This window comes from Ceratotherium simum, chromosome 3 (assembly GCF_057802395.1).
Source record: "Ceratotherium simum simum isolate JZ-2026a chromosome 3, ASM5780239v1, whole genome shotgun sequence".
Lineage (NCBI taxonomy): Eukaryota > Metazoa > Chordata > Mammalia > Perissodactyla > Rhinocerotidae > Ceratotherium > Ceratotherium simum.
Window position 1 is genome coordinate 54,771,657 of NC_141902.1, and position 22,177 is coordinate 54,793,833.

The following is a 22,177-nucleotide window of genomic DNA, read 5'->3' on the forward strand; positions in this document are numbered from 1 at the left end:
ATACTCACCCGGAATTTGTGCTAAGAGAGAAGCATTCTGTCACCAAACCTGCTACACCACAAAGTTTTCTGTTTGTTTTTTTTTTTTAACAAACCGATGGTTGCCCAACAAGAAACTGTTAACTTGTGACTTTTCAGAGGCAAGGAATTTTTTATTTTTAATTTTAATTTTTGGCTCCTGCAATGGAATTTCACCAAGTTCTTAAAGGTATTAACTTTATTAACCTGCAACAATCATCTTAAAATAGTATATAAAAACTGTCACAATAGATCAGAAACAAGGTTTGTGTTGCTCAAAATTATCTCTGACAGCGGCAAGATTTAACCTTTTGAGCCAATCTCAACAGATTGGTGATATAACTCAAATTATTAACATAACGTACAATGATAAATATTGCTCTTGAAAAAAGTAAATTATTTTCTTATTTACAATTTTTAGAAAAGGCCCACTACAAAAATATTTTTCTTCTCTATATAGCTCCCTGTCATGCTAAGGTTAAAACATATCTAGATTTTCCTCAAACATCAAGTATTAAGAGTATAATATTCTATTTTAGTTGAAACATTCCTTCACATAGCCAACATGTTTTTTCAAGGCACTCTAAGAACTTTCAAGGACACTAAAAGAAAAATGTTCATCTCGTCTACTGATCTTTTAGGCATATCTCCCCTCAAACTTTTCTAAATTGAACATTGTTATAACTGGTTTTTCTTCATTTTCCATGGTGGAGTCCTTAAGTTATTTTTCTTTTATTTGGAACCACTCCTTCATTTTCAACTTGCTGAGCAGGCAGGCTTTTGGTTTCCATGGAAATCGGATTCCTGCGGCTGCGGGTAGGCATTCTTGTTCCACCAACCTAAGAGAGGAAGCAAAGAACAGAATAGCTTACCATGTTTACAACGTATTTATATACAGTTAACTCTGTATTATTTACAGATTGCACATGGACTAATTACCTTACTAATGGTCCTTTATATATTTTTAATCCCCAGTCACCTGGCTGCTTCTAAACAAACTTTAATCTGACACAGTTTTAAAGTACTAAACTTTCAAATAACAACCAGGGAAGGCGACAGATGAAGGTAGATGGAGAGAAGCAAAGGGGAAACCACTCTCCGTCTTAAATTTGGAAGAGGTTGAAATGTTAAATTCGAAAATGAGGGAATGACAGGCGTTGTCAGCAATGTGTTTGCAATAATGAAGCTAAAGGGCAGGAGAAAGGAAGAAATGAGAAATATGAAGGGAGGGAAAGGAAATACAAGAAGAAGGTCAGAGGTCACACAGAGGGAAAAGAAATTACAAAATGGAGAGTAACAAAAACAGAAGAGTCCAAAAGAGAAGGAGGAAATAAAGAGTAAACATGAAAGGAAGGGAAAAGAGAAAAGAAGCCAAGTAGAAAGGAAAAACTGAGGGGTTGAAAGAAAAGATTCTTGCAGGAGAGAAAGAAAGAAAAGGTGGAGGAAAAAACTGGAAGGAGACTACAGAGGATAGGAAAAGAGGAAGAAGGGAAGTGGGGGAAGAAACTTTGTTGGGGTGCTGGTTCTACCTTCATATCCACTCTTCTCAGCACAAGTTGCTACTCATCCTCTCTTTCTAGCTCACGCAGTCTAAAGAGAGAAGGTGTAGCCCTAGGACACAATCCCTTGCTAATTATAGTCCTGCTGAAGAAGAGATCTGGAAATGTTGTCATCTCCTTGGCCACTCAGAGAGAGAGCATAAAAAAAATTTTTTTTCCAATTCTTTTTGTTTTTTTTTAGAAGCTATCATTTATAATTTTATTTATTATTATTATTTTTCCCCCCAAAGGCCCAGTAGATGGTTGTAAGTCATAGCTGCACGTCCTTCTAGTTGCTGTATGTGGGACGCGGCCTCAGCATGGCCGGAGCAGCAGTGCGTCGGAGCGCGCCCGGGATCCGAACCCAGGCTGCCAGCAGTGGAGCGCGCGCACTTAACTGCTAAGCCATGGGGCCGGCCCCGAGAACATAAAATTTTTTAAAGGGGTAATGGAGAAAGCCAGGGCTTGCAGAGAAGGACCAAAGCTGTGTAGCCTGAAACCATTTCCTCAGAACCTGTCCCCATAGCTGTCCCTATTTTCCCAAGCCACCTTGCACCCTTTCTGTCTCTTCACATCTTGTCCAGTGAATTCCAGATCTGGGGGTGATGGGCGATACTGTAACTCCAAGCACACTCTCTCATATTCCTAATACAACAGACATATTATTAGCATTGCTCCAAGGGGCTACTGGCTCACTAAGAATGAATCAGATCCAACTTCCCTCACTGGAAGGGAATCTTGTCTCTCTAGGGGTATTTTTTGGTTTACAATTTGATGACTAGAAAGGACAAACTTGAGTTGGGAATTGAGTCTGTCAATCTGTCTGAGGCTGATGAACTTTTATAACAGATTGATTTGAAAAGTGCTGTGATTTTTAGACTATCTATACCACTCCCACTCAGCTGGTATTTACTATAAAAGTACACTGACCACAGTAATTGTATCAACTATATCATTGAGGAGAGCAAGCATTTTGAAACTTCCACTGCAAGATTACATATGTATTTGTGTGCATGCGTATGTGCGTGTAATGAATGTTTATTACACAAGTTGTGGAAGGAGAAAAGGGAGAGGGACAGACCCATTGCAAAACGACTAGAAGTGGAAGAAGTCAGGCATAGCACAGGAAGCAAATGAGTCCTCCTATTAAGCTCTGCTCCACGCAGTAGGAGGCAGATGCAGACTCTACTGGGGTATCTCTCAGGGTTAGTGCCTAAGATACAACACAAAGAAGAGATCTGAGTTCAAGTGGACTAGGGACTAAGGGATCGTATTAGAGGCAGAAACATTTGTTATATGAGTTTTTACACCTTGTAATATGTAGATGATTTCTGTTTCATATAGGGTTTTACTTCTCTGGGTTTCCTGAAGTTTTGGTCTTTTCCTATTGCAGCTAAGGCTAGAATCCCTATCTGTGCTCACTTTGGATGGACTAGAAGGTCCCATCCTGGCTAGGAGGAACTCAGGCAGGAAGGTGGGGTAATTCCCACCAAACGCAGAGACATATTTTAGGGAGATGTGTAAGAGATCACCAAAAACTTTCCATGGGCTTGAAAAACATCAAACCAAGCACTAGTTATCTAATTGTCTACTGTACCTAATGCTAGACTGTACAACAACCAGGTCCCGGATAATCTCGCTAAGTATTTGTCCCTGGACTGAATGTATGAAGCAAGTTAAAAAATATAAATCAACAAGTGCTCAGTAGTATATATATATAATTGAATTGTTTAACTTTATATTTATGTGGCCAAACTCTGAACATATGAAATCGTGTCAAGGTATTAATTTAAACTTTATTTTCACTAAAAAGGAATAAGCCACTCCCACACAGAATTATGTGTTATAGGTAAGAGACTACAATCAGAGTTTCTAAATTAAAAGGAAATCATTATCCTATAAAAAACATAAATCCTTAAAAAATAGTTTTCAATTATTATTTTTAAGTTAGTTAAGAAAATTTTGCCATAGGAGGTTATAAAAATCACTACTGATATTAAATTTAACTGGAAATAGCCAACCAAAACTGTAGATAAAATGGCTTAACATGCTAACAACTTTCTTCTTTCTTTCACTGTAGCAACTAGTTAACCACACTTATATATTTTCTTGGCCAAATTTAACTAAGAATGTGTAAGGAGTTCTCATTTCTAAAAGGATCCTTCCAAACAGTAACATTAGGGTAGAGAACTGAAAAACAGAAACAACCCCATTCACTATAAATTATAAAATATCCTCAATATGTGCATTCCAGTTATTTCTCAAAGGACTTGGGAACATTTATAGATTAATTTAATATAACATAGAAAAAAAGAAGAGAAAATATCCACAGGGTACACAAGTGATAGATGTTCTGGGGCACACACACTGAGAAAATTATAGAACTCAGACAGTAATTTTGACTCAAAGATTTTTGGCGGCAGGGAAGAAAAATACACCAGGTTTTTGTTTCCTAAACATTCAGGTTCACTTTAGAGAACAAAACTTTTCCTACAACTAAACTCAAATTGGAATTTCTTATACGATATAAAGAATGAGTGACATGGTAAAAAGTATCTCTAGCCATGGCTTTACACAAGTTTCACAGAGAGAAAAATCATTCAACCAGTATTTCTGGCAAGGATTCTATAAAGAGAGTAACATTAATTATAACTCAATAAATACTGAGTTATACAATACTTAGCAAAACACAATTTAGTCCTTAACATTTTATTGTACTTTTAATAAGGCACTACATTCACTAATTACTAACACTTGCTTTTATATTTTTCTATATCCTACTTATCAATTTTTAATTGTATCATGATAATTTTATTGTATGTATTCTTCTGGAAATTGCCTCAAATATTTAATGAAATGAAACAGTCTACATAAATAAAAATTACAAAAAAATATAACTTTGCTTTTCATAGAAACATGGAGATTTAACTATGTGGATGCCTTACTCATGCCCCTGCTGGGCAAGCTAACAGAATTTTCTTTAGCTGACTTATAAACCTTACAAAAATAGAAAGTTCCACTGACATAACAACTGGACTCAGTAGAGTATACAACTTTATCTACCCTTCCTATAGATATAGTTTTTAGAATGGTGTTGTGATTAATATGGCAAATGTGGACATCAGGTTGAAATATTGTACAGTCAGTGAAACAGATTAACAATAAACAACCTAATGGAACATTTAATTTCAAAAAAGATCTTACCTTTTGTTGTGTTGTGGGATCTAGTGATTTAGGCGGAAAAGTACAAGGTATTCTTCCATGATGGATATGATATGGTAGTAAGAGACTGGGATCTAATGGGACCCAGGGAACTGAGAGACTGGAAGGTACACCAGGAAGGCCGCAATGTGTTTTATGCAAATTGTATGCTGTCCTAGTAACTTTTCCATCAGATGTCTTGTAGATCAGGAGTGAAGAATCTTCTGCTGCATGAGACAACAAGTAGGAACCCTCCTGCAAGCTAAATCCACACAATGAAACAACTCATTGGCTTACTGTGTCAATTTCAAGAGCATTTTCTTAATCATAATCTATTAGTAAAATTGAAAACAATTATGGGAATGGAACACCACCTCTAAAAATACTTTTATAATCAAATAAGACTTAAGAACTTTTAACTATTTTCATGCCTTTTAGGCAACTAATTTTAATTCTTATTCCAAAGTTCAAGACATATAATTATTTTCTTTTTACTGTTCTATCAGTCAATTTGTAAGTTTTCAATAATTTAATGGGAAACAAATACTCTGCCTAATTCTGTAATCCATGGACAACATATACTGAAAAGCATTTTATGAGTGTACATACATAGCATTCCTATACAGGGCATTTTAATTCATTCAACAAATATTGCGCCCACTTTGTATCTAGTAATAGATAGGTGACCAGAGATACAAAAGTGAATGTGACACATTCACTACATTTAGTAGTTTAAAATAAAGTGGAAGAAACAGTCAATGGAACAATCACAATACAATATGAGGTGCTATGAGAACAACAGTAACAATAGCAGCTGAGAGGTATTGAATGTTTATCATGAACAACTGTTGTACTGCTTACATCCATTTTGTCGTTAAATCCTCCATAACAAACCTTCAAGGCATAATATTAATTATTAACCCTATATTAGAGACAAACAGAAATTAGAGATGCTAAGCAATTTGCCCAAAGTTCTGAGTGCAGGGCTTAGATATAAAACCAGGTAGTTGAACTCCACAGGCCATATCCTTAATCAGGATCCTCTCCTGTCACAATAATCACTTCTGTCCAACATCAAATCTACATTTTCCCTTTCTCCTTACAAAGCTTTAAGGAATTCAGTGTATCAACATAACAAGCTAACAGGGTATGATTAATAAACTGTGCTTTCTTGGGATTGTACACTCCTCTGGCTCAAAGGTGCTAAAGAGAACATCAGTTCTTTTCCACAATATATCATTAAAAATAAGGATTAATCTAGGGACAGCTAATCTTTGACAAAGAACATATAATGGAGAAAGAACAGTCTCTTCAATAAATGGTGTTGGGAAAACTAGACAGCCAAATGCAAAAGAATGAAAGTAGACCATTATCTTATACCATACACAAAAATTAACTCAAAATGGAATAAAGACTTGAATGTAAGACCTGAAACCATAAAACTCAGAAGAAAATACACGCAGTACACTCTTTGATATCAGTCTTATCAGTATCTTTTCGAATACTATGTCTACTCATGCAAGAGAAAACAGAAGAAAAAATAAACAAATGGGACTACATCAGATTCAAAAGCTGCAAAGCAAAGGAAACCATCAATAAAACGAAAAGACAACCCATCAACTGGGAGAAAATATTTGCAAATCATATATCTGACAAGGGGTTAATTTCCAAAATATATAAAGAATCCATACAACTCAACAACAAAACAATGAACAACCCAATCAAAAAATGGGCAAAGAATATAAACATTTTTTCCAAAGAAGATATACAGATGGCCAAGAGGTACACGAAAAGATGTTCAACATCACTAATTATTAGGGAAGTGCAAATCAAAACTACAATGAGATATCACCTCACACCTTTCAGAATGGCGATAATTAACAAGACAAGAAATAACAAGCATTGGAGAGGACGTGGAGAAAAGGGAACCCTCATGCACTGCTGGTAGAAATGCAAACTGGTACAATATTTTTGGTTTCTCAAAAAACTAAAAATAGAAATACCATATGATCCAGCCATTCCACTACTGGGTATTTATCCAATGAATAGAAAATCAACAATTTAAAAAGATTATGCACCCCTATGTTCATTGTGGCATTACTTGCAATAGCCAAGACGTGGAGGCAACCTAAGCGCCCATCAACAGATGAATGGATACAGAAGACGTGGTGTATATACAAAATAGAATACTAATCAGCCATAAAAAAAGACAAAACCATGCTATTTGCGACAACATGGATGGACTTTGAGGGTATTAGGCTAAGTGAAACAGACAGAGAAAGACAAATATCCTATGATTTCACTCATATGAGGAAGATAAACAAACACACAGATAAGGAAAACAGGTTAGTGGTTACCAGAGGAAAAGGGGATGGAGGGAGAGCAAAAGGGGTAAAGGGGTGCATGTGTATGCTGACGTATAAAAACTAGACTATTGGTGGCGAACATGATGCAATCTATACAGAAACTGAAATATAATAACGTACACCTGAAATTTATACAATGTGAAAAGCCAATACGACCTCAACAAAATAAAAAAATAATAAAATAAGGATCAATCATACTTGAGTTATACAGATCTGCCTACAAACCTGATAAGTTATGTTTTCATTAATTTTTTAAACTGAAAAGTAATAGGTGTTGATAAGGGAAGTTCAGAGAATTATTCTTATCCTCGGGAGAATTTTTTTCCCAATCACTTTTATATTTCCACATAAGGAAATGAATAATAATTGATTGGTGATAGGAATAAATAACATTTCAAAGATTGAGCTTTTATCAATGAGAATCATATATCTTAACTACCTTCACTAAAAATGAAGAAAGCTTTGGTTTACAGAGAGAATTCATGGAGAACAAGACACTCCAAGGAACAGTATCTTAAAAGTGCCATAGGAATGCCATGTACATGGCTGGATACAAAGTAGGGTAGGCGGAATAATGGCCCTCCCAAAGTTGCCTATGTCCTAAACCCTAGAACCTGTGAATATGTTACATTACATGGCAAAGGGGAATTAAGATGGAATTAAGGTTCCTAATCAGCTGATTTTGAAATGATAAGGTTTTCCTGCATTATCTCAGTGGGCCACTGTAATCATAAGAGTCTTTAAATGTAGAAGAGGGAGGCAGAAGAGACTAAGAGGGAGATGTGACTGTGGCAGAGGTCAGAGATGTGATATGAGGAGGACTCAATTTGCCTTTGAAACTTTGAAGATGAAGGAAGAGGACTGGGAGCCAAGGAATGCAGGTGGCCTCTAGAATATACAAAAGTCAAGGAAACAGACCATACCCAGGGCCTACAAAAATGAACGTAGCCTTGCTGACACCTTGATTTTAGCCCAAGGAAACCTTTTAGACTTCTGACTTAACAGAAGTGCAAGATTATAAATTTGTGTTGTTTTACAACTCTAATTTTGTGGTGATTTGTTACATCTGCAGTAGAAACTAATACACAAACTAAGATATTTGATAATAAAATTTCAAAGAGCATTTGGCAAATTTCATGTATAATCATTGTGCTTCACATGAAGGACAGAATATATAAAAGAAAAATTCTGCCACAGAATCTCAGAACAGAAAAGTACCTACGAAATTATTGAATTCAACACCATCATTTTATACATAAGGAAACTGATACCTAGTTGCATAATAAGCAAAGTAGGAGAGTTAGAACTTGGAGATTTTTGATTTTTAGTTCAGACTCTTGAATTGTCTTTTAGTTTATCTTTTGGTAAGTGTATAACAGAATAAATGCAAAAGTTCACATAACAAAACAGTTTGATAAATGATTAGATGGAGAATTTATATTCTAAGATTTGCCATGGACCTAATGACTTTTGACCACTAGCTCTATGTTGCTTCCTTATCCTGAAAATGTAAACAGTATAGCTATAGTAGGCTGAATAATGGTCCCCCAGAATATCTACATCCTAATCTCCAGAACTTGTGGATATTACCTCTAATGGCTTTGCAAATGTGATTAAAAACGCAGTGTGACAACGGAAGCAGAGATCTGAGTGATGCACTTTGAAGATGGAGGAAGGAGCCACAAGTCAAGGAATACAGGTAGCCACTAAAAGCTGAAAATCAAGGCAAGGAAATGATTGTCCCCTTAGAGACTCCAAAAGGAACCAGCCCTGCTGACATGAGTTTAGTCCACTGACAATGATTTTGGATTTCTGACCTCCAGAACTATGAGAGAATAAATTTATGTTGTTTTAAGTCATTAAGTGTGTGGGAATTTGTTACAGTGGCAATAGGAAACCAATACAATAGCCTTACAGAAAAATGTAATTGCAAGCTCATTAAAGCCAGATACTATTATATTATCTTTCTATTTATATTTTCACAATTTCAACTTTGACACAATAGGATAAACCTTGCATTTCTAGGTTATTTTCTATCTAACCCTAACAGCATATAGTCAAGGTTTCTATTAATTTTCATCCAAGAAAACCAGACTTATCAATACAAAATGTCAAAAAAATACTTACCCACTTAATTTCCTTAGAATGTGTTGGAGGATGTTAAATAAACTTGAAATCCTATTAAACAGAAGAAATTTACGTTAAATGAAATTTAAAAACTTACTCAACAATTATAGCTCCTCAGGAAGAGAAATGCCCTTAATAACAAAAGAAAACAACAGAAGAGATAATGCAAAACACAGAATACCAAAATTTATTTCTAATTTGATTAAATTATAATATTTACTTAGTTTTTGCCATTTCCTGATTTCTCTTCAAAATCATAAAGTATTTGGCTTGTGTGAATCAGAGCAGTTGTAAAGAGATAACTATTTAATATTCAAATTATAAACTTTAAAAAATGTTCAGAAGTCTTTAGCAGAACTAATTTGCAGAAGAATCTGCCTTTCAGAGATGGTGGTGAATTGGCTTCCAAAGAAATTGAGAAGTACTTTAAATGTGTGATGCCAGAGAAGCCACTGACTGGGGACAGGATAGTTAAAGGGAAATGAAATGTAAGATATTTCCTTAGTGTCTGTTCTAGACCTGAACTCATTCCCTTAATTATTTAAAAATGGTTTTCACTGGGAGAGGTGGGGCAGGCAGTGAACACTGTATGGAAAAGCTTTTCTATTCACATATGTAAATAAGAAGTTACCCCTCAAAAGAAGCAATCCTTATAACAGAAGTGGACATTCTGAAGTACAAGCAGAGAATTCAAGTTTGAATCTGGGACCCTTCAAAAACTGTGTCAAGCCCCAAAGCTGGACCTATGCAACTAGTATAAGTCAGGACAATTTCTCATCCTAAGTGGTGAATCAACATATTAAACACCAAGGCTGTCACTCTAGCTCAGCTGTGTGCTCTGGGGCAAGTTACTCCAAGTCTCAGTTTCCTCAGACATAAAATGGAGATAATACTACCACCAGTCCTTCCTAGAAAGTTATAAGATACAAATTAGACAATGTCGATAAGTTATTTTCCTTTGCATTTAGGTACCTGGAGTTCTGAATACAACAAATTCATTTCAATCTGATATACAGTAATGCTTGGTAGAAGGGCAAACTTTTAGAAGTTAGGATGTCTAAATGAATGTACACAAAACAATCCTGAGAGCTAAGAGTTTGTGACGGCTCTATTCTTTCCCGGCCCTAAAAAAGGGTGAAATGTATGCTCCTGGGCACCTCTAAGATGGTGGGCTACTCTCTTGCTCTAGCCTCCTTTGTCTTAAGTAGAAAGACTGGTGCAACTGGCATTATATTTAATTTGGAGATGGAGATAATTAGTATAGATGGATCACAAATTGGGTCAGGGGAAGCCTCAATGTATAAAAGAATTAAAAGTCCTGAAAATAAATGATTTAAACTTAACCAATATTTAGAGATAAAGGAAAATTGGAGATCATATTAACAAGTTTTTTAATTCCCACAACAAAGTAAACTTTCTTACTTGAGTGCTGAAAGTTTTTCTTTTAATTCTTCTGAGGTAATTTCTTCTAGCAGGAAAAGCTTTGAAGTAAATGCATCAATATGTCCTAAAATAAAATATCAAACTTAAAAAGAACAACTGTAGTATTTAAAAAACAAAAAAGCAAGTTATCCAGTCTCTTTCAAGATGTTTTTACAAAACTGTAATAACTGTAAAGGAACTTTACATTCTAAAAAGAGGAGAAATATACATTTTATTAAGTTTATTAAGTAAAGCTGTATTTTAAAAAGTCAGATTATAAAAGAAATATGTATTAATGCTACAATTAATACAAATATGTATTAATGCTACAGAAATATGTATTTGCTGAATGTGGAAAAATTTACACATGTTCACACCAAAAATTCAGCTCTGAGCCTACAATTTAAGAATAACAACTGTTAAAATATTAGTGTTTCTAATTTCTATTAAAGTGGGACTTTTATGGAGATTAAATTTTTAGAGAAATATGTACCTACTATCAAAGCAAGCAGATAAAGTCAAATTTATAGTTTGGGCATGCTCTATACACCTGTAAGATATACTTGGTTCTTAAGATAAAAATTAGATTATAAAAATCTGCTTAATTATTCACAATAGCCAAGACATGGAGACAACCTGTGTCTATCAATGGATGAATGGAAACAGAAGATGCGGTATATATACAATGCAATATTATTCAGCGACAAGAAAGAGGGAAATCCTGCTCTTTATGACAACATAGATGCCTTGACGGCATTATGCTATGTGAATTAAGCCAGACAGAGAAAGATAAATACTGTATGATATCACTCATATGTGAAATCTCAAAAAAAAAAAAGTCAAACTTATAGAAACAGAGAGTAGCAAAGTGGTTCCCAGGGGCGAAGGGGAAGAGTGAATAGGGAGAAGTTGGTAAATAGGTACAAACTTTCAGCTATTAGATGAATAAGGTCTGACCCAATGTATGACATGGTCACTATAGTCAATAAGACAATAAGACTGTATTGTATAACTGAAAGAGTAGAAATGAAATGTTCTCATAAAAAAAAAAAAGAAAAAATACAAATATGTGAGGTGATGGACATGTTAATTAACTAGATGGGAGAAATCCTTTCACAATGTATATGTATATCAAATCATTATGATATACACTTTAAATATCTTACAATTTTATTTGTCAATTATACTTCAATAAAGCTTAAAAAAAATCTGACTTATTTTTAATTAAAGCACATCATTACATTTCCTATGGTTAAAAAAAAATCAAAATAGCTGCTCAAAGTCTTTTTTTCTTTTTTTGTGAGGAGGACTAGCCCTGAACTAACATCCGATGCCAATCCTCCCTTTTTTCTTGAGGAAGATTGGCCCTGAGCTAACATCCATGCCCATCTTCCTCTACTTTATATGGGACACCGCCACAGCATGGCTTACCAAGTGGTGCGTCAGTGCACACCCAGGATCCGAACCTGCGAACCCCGGGCCACCGAAGCGGAGCGCAGGCACTTAACCACTTGCACCACCAGGCCAGCCCTCAAAGTCTTACTTTCTTACAAATATGACATAATTCTAGAATTCCAAAACACAAAATAGTCTACCCTCAAGATGACAGTTCTATTTTTAGAAGCAATATATATGTTCTACAACAAAACAGGTTGAGATACATACAACACTGAGGCCTTGAAATGTAACAAGGAAGAGTGGTATCAAAGACAGCCCTGAGTTAAATGTTATATAATCAAGTCAATACAAAAATCATGTTATTGTACGACAGTTAAAAATATCAATTAACACGGTAATAGTCTAACATTCACCAAGGCTGAAAATAATACCATTCTGTTTTTATTTTTTTAACTTCCAATATTTAATTATCAAAACACAATACCTGGAAAGCTGACATCAATCACCAAGACAACAAAAAAATGCACATAATTTAATATCTCATTTTCATATCTAGCCCTCTTTCATTTCATATGCTTTGTGCTCATAAAAAGAATTAGAAAAATTTTTACCAAATACTTTTCTTCTAAGACAACAAATCCATTTTCCCACACCTACTTATTTCCTATGTTAAGTTTTAATTTCACCTCTGCATTTCTAACACTCATTATATAGTGATGTTTCAAATAACATATTTTAACGGTTAATAACTGTAGAAAAGAAATATTAAGTACAATAAAATATCTTTAGACATTTACTAAATATACCTTTGAGAAGACTCACTCATAGTTCTTACCTTTTTAAAGAAATCTCAATGAAAAGTATGTGTTATAGTATATGCCAAATATGGTCAGTCAAACACAACTATACAGAGGCCGGCCCTGTGGCTTAGCAGTTAAGTGTGCGTGCTCTGCTACTGGCGGCCCGGGTTCGGATCCCGGGCGCGCACCGACGTACCACTTGTCGGGCCATGCTAAGGCCGCATCCCACATACAGCAACTAGAAGGATGTGCAACTATGACATACAACTATCCACTGGGGCTTGGGGGAGAAAAAGGGTAAAAAAAAAAAAAAAAAGAGAGGAGGAGGATTGGCAATAGATGTTAGCTCAGGGCCGGTCTTCCTCAGTAAAAAGAGGAGGATTGGCATGGATGTTAGCTCAGGGCTGATCTTCCTCACAAAAACACCCCCAAAAAAACCTATACAGAGAATACCATACTAAGTGCTATGAGGGCTTAAAGCGCCTCCTCAAGGAGTTTACAACTCTCTCAACACTGGAGCATTGTAACCTGTGGGCCTCAAATGAGTTATACTTGTGCTTGAGATATTTATCTCCTCAGCCCTTGGGGCAGCTGAGCAAGGCTTGGGATGGCAAGAGGTTCTTAGTCACTGCCCTTCAGCCATGGGCAATCTCTTCTGTATATCACAGTGTGCTATGCAAATGTTTTTTGTGTGTATGTCAAGGTTGGGAAGCACTGCTTTATATGGTACAAATAAGGCCTTTATACAATACAAATAAAGGCTTTATATACATGCTTTCATTCATACACATATACATGCATACATACATAAACATAGGCAGTCTTTGGTTTGAATGCAGTATAGGATGGTAAAAATAATCATATAAGCCAAAACTGTGCAAGAAATTTTAATAATCAATGGGAAAAATTACTATTGTTCCATTATCTTGAAAATTTTTTGTCAAAACATTGTAAATTCTCCATCAATTATAAATGTATAAGGAAATGAAAAAATAGTCAAACTAATATTTATTTAGTGCACTAATTTAAAACACTGAAAACATTGAGAATTCAAGTGTTTTATTTCTTTATAAAAAATTTATCAAGAGCAGTTTGAACAGTGCTTATTGCCTTCTTCTGGTGTAACTTATGATAGGAAGCAAGCATCTTTTCTTTTTTTTTTTTTAATTTTTTGTTTATTGCAGTAACATTGGTTTATAACATTGTAAAAATTTCAGGTGTACATCATTGTACTTCTATTTCTGCATAGATTACATCATGTTCACCACCAAAATACTAATTACAACCCATCACCACACACATGTACCGAATTATCCCTTTCACCCTCCTCCCTCCCCCCTTCCCCTCTGGTAACCACCAATCCAATCTCTGTCCCTATGTGTTTGTTTACTGTTGTTATTATCTACTACTTAATGAAGGAAATCATGCGGTATTTGACCTTCTCCCTCTGACTTATTTCACTTTGCATTATACCCTCAATGTCCATCCATGATGTCACAAATGGCTGGATTTCATCATTTCTTATGGCTGAGTAGTATTCCATTGTGTATATATACCACAGCTTCTTTATCCATTCGTCCCTTGATGGGCACTTAGGTTGCTTCCAAGTCTTGGCTATTGTGAATAACGCTGCAATGAACACATGGGTGCATGTACCTTTACAAATTGGTGTTTTCAAGTTCTTTGGATAAATACCCAGCAGTGGGATGGCTGGATCATATGGTAGTTCTATCCTTGATTTTTGAGGAATGTCCATACTGTTTTCCATAGTGGCTGCACCAGTTTGCACTCCCACCAGCAGTGTATGAGAGTTCCCTTCTCTCCACATCCTCTCCAACACATGTTGTTTCCTGTCTTGTTAATTATAGCCATTCTGACGGGCGTGAGGTGATATCTCATTGTAGTTTTGATTTGCATTTCCCTGATAGTTAATGATTTTGAACATCTTTTCATGTGTCTGTTGGCCATCTGTATATCTTCTTTGGAGAAATGTCTGTTCAGGTCCTTTGCCCTTTTTTAATTGGGTTGGTAGTTTTTTTGTTGGTAAGATGCATGAGTTCTTTATATATTTTGGAGATTAAGCCCTTATCAGAAGTATGGTTTGCAAATATCTTCTCCCAATTGTTAGGTTGTCTTTTCGTTTTGTTGATGGTTTCCTTTGCTGTGCAGAAGCTTTTTAGCTTGATGTAGTCCCATTTGTTTATTTTTTCTATTGTTTCTCTTGCCCGGTCAGACGTGGTGTTTGAGAAGATGTTGCTAAGACTGATGTCGAAGAGCATACTGCCTATGTTTTCTTCTAGAAGTTTCACAGTTTCAGGTCTTACATTCAAGTCTTTAATCCATTTGGAGTTAATTTTTGTGTATGGTGTAAGGTAAGGGTCTACTTTCATTTTTTTGCATATGGCTATCCAGTTTTCCCAACACCATTTGTTGAAGAGACTTTCTTTTCCCCATTGTATGTTCTTGGCTCCTTTGTCAAAGATTAGCTGTCCATAGATGTGTGGGTTTATTTCTGGGCTTTCGATTCTATTCCATTGATCTGTGTGTCTGTTTTTGTGCCAGTACCATGCTGTTTTGGTTACTACAGCTTTGTAGTATATTTTGAAATCAGGGAGTGTGATACCTCCAGCTTTGTTCTTTTTTCTCAGGATTCCTTTAGCTATTCGGGGTCTTTTGTTTTTGTTTTGTTTTTTTTTTTAAAGATTTTATTTATTCATTTTTTCCCCCCAAAGCCCCAGTAGATAGTTGTATGTCATAGGTTCACATCCTGCTACTTGCTGTACGTGGGACTCGGCCTCGGGTTGGACGGAGAAGTGGTGCCTTGGGGCGTGCCTGGGAAAGGCGTGCCTGGGATCCGAACCCGGGCCGCCAGCATCAGAGCGCGTGCACTTAACCGCCGAGCCACGGAGCCGGCCCTATTCGGGGTCTTTTGTTGTTCCATATAAATTTTAGGATTCTTTGTTCTATTTCTGTGAAAAATGTTGTTGGAACTTTGATAGGGATTGCATTGAATCTATAGATGAGCAAGCATCTTTTCTATGCCCTGGTGAACTGTCACACTCCTTTCTAAGTTAGGATCAGCTTCCAACATTGTATCCTCTGTGTTTTCAATGTATGAAATATCTCCAAGAGTTCCTTTAACGTAAAAGCTTATGTCAGTGTCATCTCTTCATCCCTTATGTCACAATCACTTTCCTCATTTATGTCAGTAAGTTCACCTTCACCAAGTTCCTCTGGTGGCATATCGAGAGTCTCTTGAACAGCAAAAGTGTCAACATTTCTGCTGTCACCTATTTCTTCTATAACTCCATTTATGTTCAATTCGAATTCCACTTCTGGCAGTATCATTTTTTGTTTCTTTGCTGTGCTTTAATCTTTGTTGGCCAATCCCTTCTTTTGATTATCCACTTTTGTGAAATGTCACATGAGTTTATCACTGGGACACAAGGAGGGATCACAACTACACACTTTGCTTTCTGTGTGTGAACTCAGTAACAGGTACAGTGACCAACTACTGACAGACTTTGAAAGAGGTGACATGACTGGTCACTGGTCACAACGTGATATGTAGTGATTTGCGGACTGAAGAGTCAGCAGTAAAGTTTGTATTTTATACAATTACAGTTAACATACAATCATAACTGAAATTTGTGTATATCGGAACTGTGCAAAGCAAGGGCTGTCTATATGTCAACTGTATAGAATTGATACACATTAAAGGATTGGAAAGTAGATACAAAAGTTGTGATAAGATTATTTTCGGAATTTTATTTAAGGAGTACATCTTAATGTTTTTATGGGGCAAGAAGATAAAAAGAACACTGCATTCTAGGGGAAGAGGAGAACATGTTCACGGCAAAGCAAAGCAGACCAACGAAAAACAAGTACGTTTATTCTACCTGAAAAAGAGACTATGAACCACAGAAGTGGTTCTCAAGGCACGGTCCCTGGACTAGAAGCATCAGCATCACCTGAGAACATGCTAGAAGTGATAAGTCTTAAGTCCCAATACAGACCTACTGAATAAGACACTCCAGGGTCAGGGCCAGCAATCTCCACTCTCACAAGCCCTACAAGTGATTCTGATGCACAATCAAGTTTGAGAATTGCTGAACTCATGTCCTATAAACCAACATGCTCTTAAGTTAAAGAAAATAATTAAGACCTTATATCACTTGGACTTGTAAGATATGCTTTATCTGAATCTCTTAATCACACAGGTAAACTCAACCCTCACTGCTACGCCCAAAAGATCTAATGCACTGGTCCCCAACTTTGATTTCTGAGGAGAAATTATCTTAAATTTCCTTGAAATCTTAAGATTTCAAGGCCTAGAAGGGAAAACTGACAATGAAATGCTTAAGTTAAATGAAGGAGTGGTTAGCAACAGTGGAATGAGGAAAACTCAGGCCACAACTGAGAAAGGACTATGGTGCAAAGTACATAGGAAAGAGAATATGAGCACTTGGAAATCCTCTGGTTAAAATTTTAAGATTCTAATTTCTAAGACACAATAAATCATTTGTCTTAAGCTACACTGATTAATATTGTCACACACACAATACCTCACTTTTGTTACATCAGACAACCCCCACCCCCAAATTCTTCGCTAGCTCCTTTTAGTTTTATGGCAAAGTTATTAACACTTAAAAATTGTGACTAAATTCTGGTCCTGCCACTGATTTAACTCAGTATCTGTGAGTAAGTTACTTAATCATTCTCGAGCTTTACTTTTCTCTTTTGCTTAGAGCAGTGGTCTACATACATTAAAAACTGTTCATTAATAGTAATTAACATATACCAAAAATTTTTGGAAGACTGAAATACAAGCGTACTTTATCTTACTGCACTTTGGACTTTGCGTTTTGTAGATACTGCATTTTTTACAAATTGAAAGTGTGGTGGAAACAGGAAGAGAACTATAATTAGAAGTGGAGACTGAAGATGTGACTGAATTGCTGCAACCTCATGATAAAACTTTAATGGATGAGGAGCTGCTTCTTAAGGATGAGCAAAGAAAGTGGTTTCTTGAGATGGAATCTACTCCTGGGGAAGATGCTGTGAAGACTGTTGAAATGACAACAAAGATTTAGAATATTACATAAATTTAGTTGATAAAGCAGCAGCAGGGTTTGAGAGGATAGATCCCGATTTTGAAAGAAGTTCTACTGTGGGTTAAAACGTTATCAAACTGCATCACATGCTACACAGAAATTGTTCGTAAAAGGAAGAGTCAATTGATGTGGCAAACTTCATTATCTTTTTTTTGTGTGTGTGAGGAGGACTAGCCCCGAGCTAACATCCGATGCCAATCCTCCCCTTTTTTCTTGAGGAAGATTGGCCCTGGGCTAACATCCATGCCCATCCTCCTCTACTTTATATGGGATGCTGCCGCAGCATGGCTTAGCAAGCCGTGCGTCGGTGCGCGCCTGGGATCCGACCCTCCGAGCCCCAGGCCGCCGCAGCGGAGCGCGTGCACTTAACCGCTGCGCCACTGGGCCGGCCCCTTCTTATCTTAGTTTAAGAAACAGCCACAGCCACCCCAGCTTTCCACAAGCACCACCCTGATCAGTCAGCAGCCATTGAGGCAAGACCCTTCACCAGCAAAAAGATTATGACTCACTGAAGGCTCAGATGATGGTTAGCATTTTTTAGCAATAAAGTATTTTTTAGTTAAGGTATGCACATTGTTTTTTTTAAACATAATGCTATTGCACACTTAATAGACTACAGTATAGTGTAAAGATAACTTTTATATGCACTGGGAAACCAAAAAATTCGTGTGACTTACTTTATTGCAATATTTGCTCTATTGTGGTGGTCTGGAACCAAACTCACAATATCTCTGACGTATGCCTGTAATATGCAATATATGATTAACTATGCTCTGTTGTTTTAAAAAATCTTAGTTTAATACTGTGTGATACAACTATTTGAAGGATGGACTGAAAGTTCAATTCATTTCGCTATAGGTTTTAATGGCTGCCATAGCTAAAAAAAGATACCAATAAGGATACATAGAACCAAACGGAACAAGTGCCTCATTGCTGGGCTAAAGCGTGACACTGATTGTTTTTAACACCACACACCAATTACACAAAGGTTTTTGCTGAAATTCTGCTAGTGAATGTCCATCTTCCCTGACGTTAATCAGTTTTTCTTACAAATTTAAGACAGGAGCTGCATTCTTATCCTTGAGGCTCTTTGAGAGATTTTCAGAGAGATTTTTTTCTAGTATGATTCTAAGTCTTTAACGTATACAGATATACGAGTTTTGTTTTTATTTTTAAATAGGTGACATCTTTCATTTTTGGCAACAAAATCATACTTAACATACCCGAGGATGCTGTACGGCACAACTCTGGGGGTAGCCATTCGCACGGAACGGATTGAGCACACTGTCTCCCTAGAGGTGTGCAATGTGGAGATAATGAGGATACTTTCCACATTATATGTGACAGGACTCTATGACAGCATCCGAGAGAGAGCACCACTTGTCAATCCACATACTTAATTATGAGTAATGTTTACTTTTTAATTTCTTTAGAGAAAAAATAAGTAAGAGTTATAATATTTTCTTCCTGCATCCCAATGGTTTGTCTTACATACATCTAGGGATAGTAAAAAGAATAAAGCATATAAATTCAATGGTTTGTTTTCTACCATTTCCCTTCTCTCCTTGACTTTTACTGTTTCTTCAACCAATTATCAAAGCCAACTTCATTCATTCTAAAAATACTTATTGAGTACCTCCGTGTGCCAGATGCTGTTCTAGGTGCTTGGGATATATCAAGAAACAAAAGACACAAAGTCAGGCAATAAATATCATAAGCAATTAGATTACATAATTTCTTAGTGGCAACCAGGAAAAGGGATTGGGAATATACCTGTGTGGATAAAGGGTAAAGGAGCCAGCAACGTGAGCCTCGCACTTGGGGCTGTTTTTCTCCTAGGAATGTCTGTTAATCTGGAAAAAGCAATTGAGAGGCTAAGAAATGGACCAGAGCTTTCAACAGCCTCTCAGGATTAGAGGAATCAAAACTAGGGTTCAAGGTCTATCAGTGAGCTGAACACTTAAGCTCTGAGTTGGGACCCTGTGTCAGGGGTGATTCTCTAAGAGGGCTCACAGGACTCAGCATACAGCTGTACTCATGGATAAAATTTATTACAGCAAAAGGATACAAAGCAAAAGGAAAATCAGCAAAAGGATACAAAGCAAAAGGAAAATCAGCAAAAGGAAAAGGCATGAGAGGTGAAGTTCAGAGGAAACCATGTGCAATCTTCAAGAGTCCCTTCCTGAGTTTTTGTTCAGGATGATGAAAAAGTTCTGGAAATGGACAGTAGTGATGGCTGTACAACACTGTGAATGTACTTAATGCTACTGAATTATACACTAAAAAAACGTACACTGAATTGTACACTAAAATGGTTTAAATGATAAATTTTATGTTATGTATATTTTACCACCATTAAAAAAAAAGAGTCCTTTCCCACCGAAGTCACACAGGATACACTTAATTCCTCCAGCAACAAGGAGGAATTATACCTCTTTTTTGTATAACAGAGAAGCTCATTAGAGACTCAGCACTCAAGGTTTTTACTGGGGGCTCATGATGTAGGCACCCTCTACCTAGCACATACCAAAATTCCGGACTCTCAGAAGGAAACCAGATGTTCAGAGTAAGATGTATATTGTTTGTACAAACAGTGTAGGCACAATGAGCCATCCTTAATCAGCTGGAGAAAGTCTGATATCAGTGTAGGGAACTGTTTACCAGCCAAGTTCCCAGACACCAGCCAAGGGCCAGCCTTGCAAGCAGGGCCTTCCAGTGACTGGCCATGTCAGTCAGCTATGTTAACTCTTATCTGCACAGACTCTGAGTGGCTACACTCCAGCAATAAGTGAGAATCAGAATGGCCTTTCTAGGGTCCAAAGTCAAGCTTCAAATCATCTAAATCTCTGTAACTGGATTAAGGTAAATCAGCATTGCTAGTGTGGCTGGCCGCCTGTCAAAAGCAAACAAAAGTAATCCTGTCTAGAGAAAGATAACATTTTAGCTCTCATATTATCTCTACAACTTTTCATATACACTATGTGGCCCTTGATAAAGAACAGGCTGACATACATCATAACAACATGGAATAATAAAAAAAAGAGAAACAACATGTTATGGCACGAACTGTGTCCCCCAAAAAGATATGTTGAAGCCCTTGCCCCCAGTACCTCAGACTATGACTTTCCTTGGAAATAGGATCATTGCAGATATAATTAGTTAAGATGAGATCATAATGGAGTCGGGTGGGCCTTTAATCCAATGACTGGTGTCCTTATAAGGAGAGGAGAGAGACACACAGGAAGAAGATGCTACACGATGACACAGGCAGAGATGAGAGTGAAACATCTACAAACCAAGGATGCCAAGGATTGCTGGCAAATACCAGAAGGTAAAAGAGGCGAGGAAGGATTCTCTCCCATAGGTTTTGGAGGGAGCATGGCCCTGTGACATCTTGATTTTGGACTTCTAGGCTCCAGAATCGTGAAACAATACATTTCTGTTGTTCTAAGCCACCTAGTTTGTGGGACTTTGTTATGGCAGCCCTAGGAAACTAATACACAAAGATAATTGAAAAGACTCACAAGGAATCTAGATAACAGAGGTACTAGTCACAGACCTTAAAATAATTTTGCCTAATATGCTTAAGAAAGACAAGATTGAGAACTTCTGGAGAAAACTATAACCTATAAAAAAGAACCAAATGGAAAATCTAGAACTGAAAAATACAAAAACTGAAATTAAGGACTCAGGTGATGGGTTAAACAGTATATCAGAGACAGCTGAAGAGAGAACTAGTAAACTAGGAGAAAATACTGAGAATGATGCATGAAGAGTCAAAAGGAAGGTAAATACAGAAAAGAATGTAAGGGACATTAGTGACACAGTAAGATGTAACATACTGCAACTGAAATCCCAGAGGAGGAGGGGAGAGAGAATTGGGAAGAAGTGATTCTTGTGAGATAATAACTGAGAATTCTCTAAAACTGTTGAAAGTCATCAAATCACATATTCAAAGAGCAATATGAACCCCAACAGGAATACTTACAAAGAAAACCTAACCTAGGCACACTGTAGGAAAATTGTTGAAAACCAGGGAGAAAGATAAAATTTAAAGTCTGCTAGAGAAAAGAGACATATTACTTTCAAAGGAACAAAAATAAGATGGCCAGCTCACTTTTCAATAGAAACAAAAGAATCCAGGAAACAATGAAATATTTATCCTTCAAGAATAGAGGTAAAATAAAAAAATAC

The 22,177-nt window shown here is 36.5% G+C and overlaps 1 protein-coding gene across 5 annotated transcripts in view; it reads right to left on the reverse strand.

The window, feature by feature from the left end:
• Window positions 1-468: 468 nt before the first annotated feature.
• Window positions 469-22,177, reverse strand: part of ICE2 (interactor of little elongation complex ELL subunit 2) — a 69,376-nt gene continuing 47,667 nt past the window's right edge. For all 5 annotated transcript variants that reach the window (XM_087428031.1, XM_087428037.1, XM_087428027.1 and 2 more), the window contains 4 exons: window positions 10,672-10,756; window positions 9,250-9,300; window positions 4,760-5,018; window positions 469-856 (listed from right to left, as the gene is read on the reverse strand). In XM_087428031.1, the coding sequence (XP_087284157.1) occupies window positions 734-856; window positions 4,760-5,018; window positions 9,250-9,300; window positions 10,672-10,756 (518 nt within the window). In that variant the 3' untranslated portion in view covers window positions 469-733. The remainder of the gene's footprint in view (window positions 857-4,759; window positions 5,019-9,249; window positions 9,301-10,671; window positions 10,757-22,177) is intronic.